The 13,317-nt window shown below is 34.2% G+C and overlaps 1 protein-coding gene across 1 annotated transcript in view; it reads left to right on the top strand.

The window, feature by feature from the left end:
* The window catches only part of SNTG2 (syntrophin gamma 2), a 260,496-nt gene that overhangs the window by 218,169 nt on the left and 29,010 nt on the right, over nt 1-13,317 (top strand). The window contains exons 12-13 of the mRNA XM_034060916.1: nt 4,195-4,311; nt 12,811-12,882. Coding sequence (XP_033916807.1) covers nt 4,195-4,311; nt 12,811-12,882 — 189 coding nt within the window. The remainder of the gene's footprint in view (nt 1-4,194; nt 4,312-12,810; nt 12,883-13,317) is intronic.

Genomic DNA, 13,317 nt, shown 5'->3' with positions numbered 1-13,317 from the left:
TCCGTAGTCTAAATGGCTATTAAATAAACCAGTCAATAAGAAAGATGTGTGGAAAGAAAGTGAAAAAAAAAATTAGATTTTTCTAATATCTCTATAAAAATATGCATACTTTTATTACTTTTTAAAATATTTGCATAAGTTAATCACTTATTCTAATAAAGGAAGCACTTCCATTTTCCTTCTTTACTTTTTTAAGGACTTTATATCTTTATAGGCAAGTATATATTGGGAATCCTCTTTTCTGTGGGTCTTTTTTTCCCCTCCCAAATATTTTTTCATTGATTCTCCCCTCTTTGTATACTTTTATACTGTTCTTCCTTTTGTTATTTTCATTTTAGTTTCATATTTTATCCTGTTTATTTTTATCTGACTGGATTGATTTCTTTCTCCTCCTAAATGTTTTGCAATGTCTGTTCCTCCTCCTCTTTCATATTCATTAGTAACTTACCTTTTAGCTTGCCATCCTGTTATCCCCAAGCCGTGCAAATGACAGCAATGCAGCTCTATATCCAACGAGCTCACCACTTATCTTCCACTACCTATCCCTCTTCGGGTACCTAGCCTATTGCTTCTTTCCAAGAGAGTATCAGAGTCAGTCTTTTATATCTGATGGAACAATCATATTCCATATTCTTTCCCTTCCTTTTCTCCTCAATATACAAAAATTCTAAAACGAACAGAAATCTTGTCTGTCTTCTGGTTGTACTACATTTCTCTAAATGTATGTAACTACTGAGAGTTCAATCATTACTCTGCAGAGATACTCTCCAAATCTCAAGATGCTCTACAAATGTGCTATTTGCTGAATTTTTTCACATCTTCATTAAAAAAATAAAAAATTGAACAAGTTGATGCAGACATTAATTTTATAGGTGCCTTAGGAAGTACATAAAATGCTGCAATGTTTTGTTTACTAGTACATTTGTTTCTTAGGTGTTTCATGGTGCTAACAGACAAACCATAATCTTGGGGCTTTTGGAGATTTTTTTACTATTTTGAGGTGGGTTTTGTTTTGTTTCATTGGGTTTTTTGTTTGATTTTAATGACATCAAGCTATAAAGTACTAGGTAATATTTCCGTCTAAATTTTTGTTTTCTTTTGTAAGATACAAATCAGCAGATCAATTTTTCTTATTTCTACTGTTAGGTATGTAATTGTTTCCGTGTTCCACAAATTATATTGACAATACAAAGCTAAGTAGTAGTTTTAAAGAAAATAAAAATTGGAAGACTTTTACTCAGTTTCTGATATCTCTTGGGAGCTATAATCAGATTTAAAACCAAAAGGGGTCCTTTTATATTTTTAAGGGTTATAAAACTTTCTCTTTGCTTTGATAGTTTATTTTTTTTCCAATTGAAGCTCTTCTATCCTGGAATTGTATTTTTTGTTAGTCGTTTCAGTCAAGCAGACTCATATTCAGATCAATGTGTTCAAAATGTTACCGAAGTATTACTGTTTGTTTTTGTGTAGTCTTCAACGGAGTAGAATGAATAGGTGAACTTAGTACAATCCATATATATTAAGAATGATACCACAATGCTCTAATAATTCAGTGAGTAGAAAAGCCACTCCCCCAAAATCTAGTTCAGTGAATACAGTTTTGTGTCATTCCTTGTTTTTTTTTGTCTGAGGTTGAAAGAGATTTCTGCATACAGAACAGCTTAACATTGAATTTATGGCTGTTAAGAACTATGAAAAACTGTTTCTTTGTGTGGAGAAGGGCATACTTCAAACCAAGTCTCTTGACTCTGATCTAACACGGGTAAGCTGGTCACAGTATGATATGGCTGCAACAAAACCAGTAATAATACAGCTCCATTTCAGTAAAACACTTAGAACAGATGCCAAAAACAAAGACTGCAGCTAATTAGAAAATGCAGTCTTGTGTTTGTAGCTAAATACATACTCAAGAAAATTACCCAGAAGATTAAGTGCTACGTTAAATTGATGTTATACATTTGGCACTCCTATCACATCTTGCAGCCGTAGATAAGAATGCGATGATAGGGCCTTCACATGAATTCCAACCTATGGATTCTGTCGACTAGATAAATCAAGTTTTTCCTGTTAATCGTAGGAAATCACATGTATTTTGGAATTACAGTTTTCTAGTACCATCCTGCTTTGAGGATCAACTAGGAACTTTATGTTTTCCTTGTTTCAGTATATTAAATGAACATCTTTGATTTGCAACAATATATATAGTTATATTTCTCAGAATGTGTCATGTTCACTTTAATATATGATATTTAACAACCTAGGCAAGCTGCATCTGTGATGTAGTTTTGCCACTTGACAGTGAACTATTCCAAAATTATTTGTTTGGTGCTACTGTAAGAATAAATGATAATGTTGATGAATGAAGAACATAATAGAGCCATATCCTTTGCTTATTCTTTCATCAATTTAATCAGTAAACTAGGATTTTAGCAAAGATCTTAATGCTGTTACAGGTTAATAAATGGTGTCCATTTGCAAGTCAGCAGTCATGATTTTATGAATGTGGTGGAGAATATCGTACTGTTTGTGCCTTGTGATTTAGACATTATTCTTTTTGTCTGCATTATTTGATATTATATTACCACACTAATAATATGGAATACAGTTTGTAGTAGATTATCAATACTATCACAGAATCACAGAATCCCAAGGGTTGGAAGGGACCTTGAAAGATCATCTAGTCCAACCCCCCTGCAAGAGCAGGGAAACCTAGAGTACATCACACAGGAACTTGTCCAGGCATATTTGTTAAAGCAATGAAATATCTAAATATCCTGTTTCTATACCTTTACTGTAGAAACAATGTTTTAATGAGAGTTATTAAATTTACAGAACAGCAATTTGAGAACTGGAAGGGCTGCTGTGTTTATTGTGCCATTTCTTAGATCTAGTTAAAACGTTAATGCTAGATCTCAGTAGAAGACTATAGAGGATGACTGTCTAGCTAATTATTAATTATTTATTTCTTGATAAACTGCTTAGTGGGAGACAGAATAGATACATTAAATAACAGAATTAGAAAACAATGTGCGAGATTTTCATGACAGAAGAGTATGTCATGCTTATTTATCTATATGCATCTGTACTATTAGCTGCCCCCTGTTCATACTTGCCATCTCTGTAGTCTGTTGCTAAAATAACAACAGGCATGCACACTGGGCTTTCAATAGAAAAACATTCCTGAGACCATCACATTTCCCCCAGATTTTATCCATAGGATAAATGCTGATATTTTCATGCATTTTAATGAATGCCTTCTTCAGGCTGTTTCCACTGGCTTCCACCAGAGCTCTCTGGGCTCAGTATATTCATAAGGGCTATGATATTTCTTCTCCTGTGTAAGCCAGTATTGTTTATAAGTGTAGCCTTAATTGAAAACAAGCAAGCTTAACAATGTACAGCAATAGCTGTATATTCAGATTGGTGTATCAGTATAGACTCAAATACCTGTTTGAAGGGTAATATGTTTGTATTAATGTTTGCAAAATGAAGGCTAAAATGTTTTCATTTGTTATTTTTGTGGGTAACAACATCAATTATATTCTTTTTCTATTATTATTATTTTATTTTTCAGATTTACCGCATAGGTGAAGAATGCAGTTTTATTTTTTTATTTTATTTTTCTTTAATTTACCTGAAATATAAAGGCATGCATTGTAATACTGTTAGAGAAAAACTATGTAACAGTTGAATTTGACATCTAATTCCATGAGAACACAAATGTGGCAAATAGTGGCAAATATGAGCCTATAGACAGCTCTTTATTTCTTCAGATGTACTTTTTTAGAGGTACATATAAAAGACATTTCAATGTATCCAAGTTTTGACTGTGCTATAGATAATGTAGGAACATTTTTTTTTATAAACTGCTTGCTGAAATATTTCAGTACACCTGTTTTGCTGGCTCAAGTGGGAGTCTGCTGAGACATACACAGGTAGCTTTTACAATGATAATTATTTCAGACAAGATTCAGACAATCTGTACTTGTAAGGTCTCTTCAAGGAATTCTGACAGACTAGTGTGTTACCATGTACTTGAAGACTATAGAAGTGGTGGGAAGGCAAATGTGAAGTGGATGATACATCCTTTTGTAATATGGCCACTTTTCTTTGTGGAAAGAATTGACCTATTCAGATATATCTTATGCTCCAATGAAAAACAGAGCTTTAATTTTCAGTTATTTTCTTTTGCAGGTCATACATATGGGATGGGTAAATGAAAGACTTGAAGGAATTGATTCATCTCAACTCTACAAATTTAAGTTTCTAGCACTGAAGGGTTCATCCTTCTATATTTTCAGCACTCCACCGGTAAAAAAATGTATTTTTGTGACAGTTTCATTATAAATGGAAACCTGTTTGTTATGCCTGGATTTGTTTTTCCTTACCAAGTGAGGTTGTCAGCTGAGTTTTCAGAAGTTAAAACCATAGATGTCACTGTATTTTAATTGGCTTTAGATATTTAACCTTGTCCAAGGTCCTCTGAAAGTCCTATTGTACCTGGGTAGTTCAAAGAAGTTCCAATAGGGAGTACGTGTTTCACTTTTTATAGATGTCAGGTTCAGATTTTTCTCTGTTTTGTTACACCCAATATTTCTTGCCTTATTTATTCTAAGGTATTTCATAGATGTGATGATTTGGTAGTTACTCTCTTAAAGAGAAGATCCATCATGGAGTACACAATCCAAACTATTAGTAGATACTTGTGGATTTTGGATGCAGGCAAGGGATTGAACTGTTTCAGGGAATCCAGTCATAAGTGTACAGTTTGAACAGATGACATCATCTTGCTTTGATAATTTACATAGCTAGGAATAAGAATTCTGTCTTACAACAGATGACTTAACTAACACTTCTCTAAAAAAAATACCCCTAAACACTAACAAACATTAATTTAAAAGAATAAAACAGAAAGGATCTATAGAATTCTAAACTCTGAAAAAGTGACCCATACTTGCCACATGGTATTGTTTTATTCTTACGTTCTTGGTTGTTGTTTTTTTTGTTGTTTTTTTTTTTTTTTCCAGGAAGCCTTTGCTTTAAACAAATAATAAAAATAAAAAATTGGTATCAAAATGTTCAAATTTCCATTATGCATCTTCTTGCCAGTTGTGCTCAGAGGGTGGTCAGTCTCAATTTCTTCAGCTGTTCAAACCAATTTGATCCTTTCCATGTGCACCATTGGCAATACCTTTGGGAAGTGCATACTTTTCAATACTTTTTTATGAACGAAAATGAAAAGCAATCAGTAAAATTTTCTTTTTCTTTACATTTAAATTCTAAATCCAATGATTCCTATTAACTTCAAGCATTTGCAAGTAGCCAATAGCATTCTTTTTAAAATGAGACAACAGTTTGGAAAAAGGAGGGAGTTTTCCTCTCTAAAAATTGCTTATATGTTAAGTCAAGGAACTAAGCTTTAATTCAATTATTTCAATCCAATTAAAATGCAAAACCAATACAAAAAATATTAAACAAATATATAACAAACCACACGAATGCTTTTCCATTATAAATTTTCATTATTGTTTTCAGACCTTTTTTGAAAATACACAATAAGGTAACATTTTTGGTATAATTAAAACTATCCATCTACACAGTACTAATTTGGGATAAACAGCTTTGTTTATCATATTCAGTGCTCTACTAACAGGCAAGTGAGGATGAATGGTAGTATTCATACCATGTTACTTGTCAGTATCTACTACACTCTATTGTATTTCTGCTCATATTTTTTTTGTGAAAACAGTGGCTTTTCAAAAAAATGAACAGAGGGGACTGTTTCTGTCAATGTTTTATGTTATCTCAGTACTCTGATACAAGTATGGCAGAGCCTATAAAACAAAACCTGTTGACAGTTTTCTTTCTATTTATAGGAAAACAAAACAAAACAGGAAATTGGCAGTTTCCAAAAACCACCCACCTGGAGAATTCAAACCTGGGTCTAAAAAGCTGGTTATCAGTGTCCTAAGGGGACCTCCATCCCTGACTGTCCCTGACCCCTTCATATGGGTCTCCCCTACCCTTCCCACAGCCCAGGACCCCCCTTCAGCCCCTCTCTGCCCCAGCAATGCAGCAGGACCAGTTTCCAGCTCCCCAGAGTCCTGTCATGCCCAGCTACAGGCTCCAGTGTCATGCCCATCCCTGTCTGTGGGGAGGTGCCTGGTGCCCAGAGAGAGCTGCCCTCAGTCCCTATAGGTGCCCTGCTCCTCAGTGGGGCATGTACTGGTCATGGGTGGCATGGAGGTAACTTTCTTCACAGCAGCCCATATGGCACTGGGTTTGTGATAAAACAGTGCTAGTACAGCAGTCAGTGTTTTGGCTGATGCTGAGCAGTACTTGAAGAGAATTCCTCTGTTTGTCACACTGCCCATACAGCGAGTAGGGTGAGGGTTAGCGAGTAGGACAAGGGGCTGGGAGTGGACACAGCCAGGACAGCAGACCCAAATAGACCAAAAGAGATATTATGTCTCATAAACCATCATGCTCAGCAAGAAAAACAGGGATTTGGTCTTCAAACGTAGTCATTGCTTGGAGACTGGCTGGGCATCAGTCTGCTTAGGGCAGGCAAGGTATTTGAAAACTTGATTGCTCTATCACAGAAAGACAGATGTTTCAACTTGCTTAATCTTTAGAAGATTAGAGTTCAACATATTTTATTTCTGAGATATTTCTACGAAGTTACTGCTACTTGTATATAGAATCAGTGTATCATATCAGTGTATCAATATAGTGGGCACAGAGTAGAGGATTTACAGCTCTCTTTAGTTGTAATGACCTTATGCATAACTTTGCAACTGCTTGTAAAAGAATCTGGTACAATTTTTACTCTTTTTCGATGTCATTGCATGTAAAAGATTATATGAATGTAAATACAGCTGCTAGCTTTACTTAAGAATGGAAAACTTAGCTGTGGGCAAAAATTAAAAAAATTGTGGAAAAAATGTGGATATTATAATATGAAAGAAATTACTACTCTATTTAGACTCCATTTCAACAATATCTCAGATGGTGTTTCCAAAAATGTAGAAGCTTCACCATAAAAGTACATATCAGGAATTATGTGATTAACAGAGAATGGTCTTTATGTATCCCTATAGTGGCTTATCTGACTGTATATAAGAAATTCACAGATTTCCTCTACAGATTGGTGTATTAGAATTATGACACATTTCTGAAAATTTCAGATGTGAAAAACACAGCTGAATGAATAGAAATTATTATCATGTCAATGTTAATATACAAGCAATATTTTATTACATCCTAAAAGCATCTGATACATTTCTGTCAATTTTCAGATCTTGAAAAGTTTCTGGAGTCACATTCTAGAAGAAACTGGGGAGACAGTATTCAAAACTGTCATCCAAAACGAAACTACTTTTTTTATGTCATTGAAAATTTCCAGAAAAATGCAGTGTTTTGTTTGTAGTATATAGGGAAGGTTCGTACTGGTTCATTTTTATGTCTTCCACATAGTTCACTGTGGCTTTTACAATCAAGTCTTCAAAGCAGCCATATCTTTGGAGCTGTTGTGTTATCCTTAATTAAAAACTATCTTTTTCAACGTGATTAAATAAATAGCACTGAAGTGGTTTACATGAAGGCAGCTAGGCAATCACTCCATGTGGTGCTTACAGTTTTAAGAAAAGGAAGAAATATAAGAATTATATGAAAGTAACAAACGTCGTTCCACCTGTAAAAACACTACAAAGAAGAAAGCTTGTATAATATAATTAGCACATGAGCAGTTCTTTGAATGTTAGAAAGCACTGCTATGTAAATTCAAAGTATTTGCAATTTCATACATTACAATGTCAATGTAACATATTAGAAAAGAGGTAGCAATGACTTGGAGAGTGTAGACCATTAATACTTTTAGTGAACCTCCTAACTCTGCACACAATTCTTCATTTAAATTTGTTCACATATTTCCTAGGATATGACTGCTCTTTAGTGTTTGTTTTGTACCATCAGGTTTAATTTTATTCGGAAAACTTTAGGCTTCTTACACTGCTATATCATAGTTCATCTCAAGAACATTTCTTCTTTTTTTTTTTTTCCTTTTCAACATCTTTTAGGTTTTTTTTTGTTTGTGTTGTTTTGTTGGGTTTTTTTATTATACTTGGTTCATTTGTTTTCTATTGAAGAGTGGAGAGACCAGTGAAACTAATTGCTCCTGAATTAAAACTATTTAATCTTTTGCCTAAACCTTTTTAGTACTTCTAGGTGGGTCAGATGTTTCAGTTTAATTGCCAGATAATGCAGCATTCTCTGTATTTCCGTAATAAGTACTACAACTATTTTGATCTCTTTTCCCCCCCTAAATTTTACTCTTTACATGTATTCTATTTTATTTGTATATATATACATATATATTGGGGGACGCTGGAGAATTCTACATACAGATTCAGTGCTTACAGAAACTCCAGTGTATTAGCTCCCTTTGACTTTAAGGAGTTTGGGAGTATGATTCATTTTTACAGGGACCCCGCATTTATGTCTCATGTCTAGTCAATCCTTTAGTGCTGATACCTGAATAGGCATGGAAGTCTTTTACACCTATATTGTAATTGAAGAATACTCTTCTAGGAAGTAACTTTTTCAGTTCTTTGTTTACTACATGTATATGCCAAAATTAATTTATTTTTTTCCTCTGTTTTAAATGATTATAAAGAAAAAAGCAATGATTAACAGGCATTTAAAGCTAAGTGTATTTGAGATTACATGGACCAACAAGGTAAAATTAGATGTTAAAAGTTTGTTTATTCTCAGAAATCTAATGTAGTGCCAGTTTTTAAAATATTAAAAACTTACAGAAACTCATGCTGAAGTAAAAAGTACTGCAATATTTGGCACTTTTGTAACTCTACATACTTACTTCAGTCTCTCACTATGGACTTAAAATTGTAACTTTTCGTTCCTGTTTTTCTATCTTTGTTCCTTTTTATTATCTCTGTGATCAGCTCACTGTTGTCTGTGAGTTTACAGATATGTTATTTTGGAGTATTTCTGAGAGGAACAATATACCCAAATATCTACAAACCCAAGTATTCAATATATCACATAATGCATTGTGTTAGGTAAGCAATCGGTCTTCCAATAAAAACATAAAATCATAGAATCATGGAATGAGTAGGATTGGAAAAGACCTTAAGATCACTTAGTTCTAAACCCCCTGCTGTGGGCCTCATATTAGACTGTGTAGCCCAAAACTCTGCACAGCCTGGCCTTGAACACTGCCAGGAATGAAGCATTTACCACTTCTTTGGGCAACCTGTTCCAGTGTCTCACCACTCTCACAGTAAAGAACTTCTTCCTTGTATCTAACCTGAACTTCCCCTGTTCAAGTGTGAACCCATTGCCCCCCTGTCCTATCATTGCAGTCCCTGCTGAAAAGTCCCTCTCCGGCATCCTTATAGAAACCCTTCAGATACTGGAAGGCTGCTATGAGGTCTCCAAGCAGCCTTCTTTTCTCCAGGCTGAACAACCCCAAGTTTCTTAGCCTGTCTTTATATGAGGAGGTGCTCCAGCCCTCTGATCATCCTTGTGGCCCTCCTCTGGACTTGATCAAACAGCTCCTCTTAAGCTGGGGACACCAGAACTGCACAAAATATTCCAAGTGGGGTATCACAAGAGCACAGGGGCAGGATCACCTCCTTCAACCTGCTGGTCACACTTTTTTTGATGCAGCCCAGGATATGATTTGCTTTCTGGGCTGCAAGTACACACTGAAGCTGGCTCATGTTCAGTTTCTTATTGACCAATACACCAGGGCTGCTCTGAATCTCTTCTCCAACCAACTTGTAGCTGTGCTTGGGATTGCCCTGATCCAGGTGTAGGACCTTGCACTTGGCATGGTTAAAATGCCCTCCGGATGGCATTCCTTCCCTCCAGTGTATAAACCGAACCACACAGCTTGGTGTCATTGGCAAACTTGCTGAGGGCACACTCAATTCCACTGTCCATGTTGTTGACAAAGATGTTGAACAGGATCAGTCACAACACTGACCCCTGAGGGACACCTCTCCTTACTGGTCTCCAATTGAACATTGAGATGTTGATGCATGTGGCCATCCAGCTAATTCTTTATCCACTGGCTGATCATCAAATTTATAACAATAACATTCAGGTACTGTTGGTCACAATTTCATATATTAGATAAGCAAGAGTTAAAGTGGAAGCTCAGTGAATGCTAATTGGTACTTCCATGAATTTTGACATTATTTTTGACAGTCTCAAGACTAAACTGGTATGACTGAAAGTATGTCTTACTAAGTGACACATTTTGAATATTTCTTTTTTGAAACATTTTCTCAAATGCTTTACTAAAAATAATTACCTTGTTATGCTAAAATAATCCCAAGAAATTGCAATGTATGGAATAACTACTTTCCAAGTGGAAATAATGAGAAAAACTTATTGCTTAAGAAATATATTTCAGTATCTTGTTTACCTTAGTTACTTATCATTGCCCATTTATTAAATTCATGAAGATGGAGAAGCCTGAAATAAACTGAAACATCCTTTAAAGCAAATGAAGGATATTGCGCTTTTGTGAACTTTTTTGATTCTTTCAATTTTTCCTTGTTGACTGGAAGTATATGATCATTTGTGATTTTTTTTTAATGCAATCTATAGCAATGACATTTTAAACTTGGATATACTATGATAGTTCTGAGAAAACTATAAATAATGTCAGCTGTCACTTTGGATTCTAGTATTCCTTTGTAGTATGTTTGTTTCTCCTCCTTCAAATCCCTCTCAACATGTCATTTGTGTTCTCCTGATGACCTTGCACATTGTGATATTCAGACTGTTTCACTCTTGGTTATAAGTAAAGTAGCTTTTCCCTGACATACTCAGTAAAATAATATCTTGTTTTATATAGGTAACTGCTGACAGTTATCAGCCTGAATAGCTATCTTTGCTGAAAAGAGTCATAAGAGGTTACAGAGAGTCTAAGTATTAAAGAGATGCACAAGATAATGAGGAGGAGGCCGAAGTATTCAGAGTGAATTTAATAGCACTGCAGTGTTACCATTGTCCGTGATAGCAGCATTAGTAGCAGCAAAGAACCCGAATGGTTTAAATTAATCTTCAGGAATCGAAAAAAGGATATGAGCAAACGAAAGCTCAGTTATGTCTCAACAGCTTTTAGGTTATAGTCTGCATCGTTAAATTCAGTCTCATAAACAGCAGATTAAGTCAGTGCTTACGCTTTTATATCTTGTCTATCCACTGATAGGCATGAAGGATTCTCCTGCTTTTAACTGAGATAGATTGAAAAGAATCTTTCCCTTTAAGAAATCCAAGACCAAATAATGAACTAGCCACCATTCTAGGCTATAAATCTCATTTTGCAATGAGCATGAAGATGCCTTTTGAGGACCAAAAGTAATGGGCCAAAGCCTGTATTATTTAATAATTTTCTTTTCAAAACACTCATCAAACTGAAAAATATTTCCCTGTAAAAAAGATTAAGAAAAAACCTGCAGTACTTGCTGTATGTGAGCATGATTGAATCTATAATATTTCTTTATGAACCAGCTTTATAATTCCTCAGTTTTAGTTGTTTCTGAACATGTCTTCTTTCTTACTTATAGCAGAACTTAAAAAACAGAACTCAGATAAAATACTGAATGGACCTTCCTAGAGGGAAAAAAAAATAACAGAAACCTAAAAATTAGAAATCTATGACTGAAAACTGATACATTTTATGAAGTGATGGGAGGACAAGTACAATATCTAAAATTATTTTAATTTTCTAAACCAGCTAAGATTAGATTTAAATTTGATGAAGTTCTTTTAAAATGGTACTTAGGACTTTTGAAGTTAACAATATGTAGTGTTTCAAGCTTTAATTTATGATAAGAAATTGCTCATAATAAAACAGAAAGAGAAAGTACATAACATGGTTTTACATATTCTGTCACATGCATTGTATTCAAGAGATGCCGTTTGATTGTTAAAATATAAGAACTGTCAAACGGAGAACCCAACAATATGAGTCTGTTTATATCCTGAAAAGATGTTGTCATAGAACTTCCTTTTCCAGAGGTCTTCAGTCCCATTTGCAATAGGTAATTCATCTCATATAAATTTAGTAATCTCAAAGATAAAGATCTTATCTAAAGTTAGAGACTAACTGGGAGAAAGGGCTACCTTTTTTGCTTTTTTTTTTTCTTCTTTCCCAATATGTTAACAGTAAGATCAGTTTATCAAGAATTAGGTTAGGTTGTTAAGATTAGACACTGTTGATATCTAAATTTAGGTGGGATGGTTTCCTCATACAGAAGAAAGAATTCAGGTAAATTCTGAAACACTGCTTTGAAACATGTAGCTGTGAGATCTACTCAATAATAATGTTAATTAGTTTCAGTTGTAGTGGACATAACAGCATGTAAGATTAGAAATAAATCTCACATTACTCCTCCAACAGCACTCTGAAATAACATTTAACAACAATAGAAGTCACATCAGTCTGCTCTTAGGTGCTGTACTGGTTTAGATTTTCAGCATTTTATTACAAAGATGCTTCCATCATACTGTAGCAATAATGGGGAAAAAAATTAACTAAATATCTTCTAAAGAAAATCATCTATAGTAAGACTCCTGTAGATGCTGTTTCTGTAAAAATTGAATGCTATTTGACAGTCTTTTCTAAATGCTGGGTATTAAATGTAGTAATTTGCCTACATTATATTTAGAGCATCCATAAAACAATGATAGGTAAAATATTTTATATTTTTTTTATCTATACATGATTTTGGCATAATGTGTTCCTAATGTGGGGGTTTTTTTATATTATAGGTAAGCACACTAGACTGGGTACGCGCTGAAAAAATCTATAACCTCTGTGAGGTTCTATTTAAAATTCACAAGGTATGTTTCCTAACAATTACAATGATATTATTTAGTAAAGAAAGCTTGCCTTTTTCTGTTAATTGTAAGCTCAAGTCAATCTTAACTAGGAGCAGATAACATTCAAATAGTGGATCTGTTGTTAAAAAAAGTATTTGTAATTGCTAGTGCGTTAGCTATCTAAGTATGAGAAAATGGATTAAGCTCCAAGTCTGCAAGTTACTAAAATGCTTCCATTTTGTAGAAAATTTTTTATATTAGAGCTGGTTGTATAAAGTATATGTGGCATCAGCTGAGCATAATGAAGCTGGATATCACTTTTTTCTTAGTTGGTCATATTTTTAAGTGAACGTGATACAGATTGCTATTACTGTAATTCCCGATCTATATAAAGATACATTGGTGATTTCAGTAATTAGAAGTATTAAATTATGTCCTTTTTAGATCATGTGTAAT

This window comes from Melopsittacus undulatus, chromosome 3 (genome assembly GCF_012275295.1).
Source record: "Melopsittacus undulatus isolate bMelUnd1 chromosome 3, bMelUnd1.mat.Z, whole genome shotgun sequence".
Classification (NCBI taxonomy): domain Eukaryota; kingdom Metazoa; phylum Chordata; class Aves; order Psittaciformes; family Psittaculidae; genus Melopsittacus; species Melopsittacus undulatus.
The sequence above is the reverse complement of the archived record's forward strand: the minus strand, read 5'-3'. Positions and strand labels throughout refer to the sequence as shown.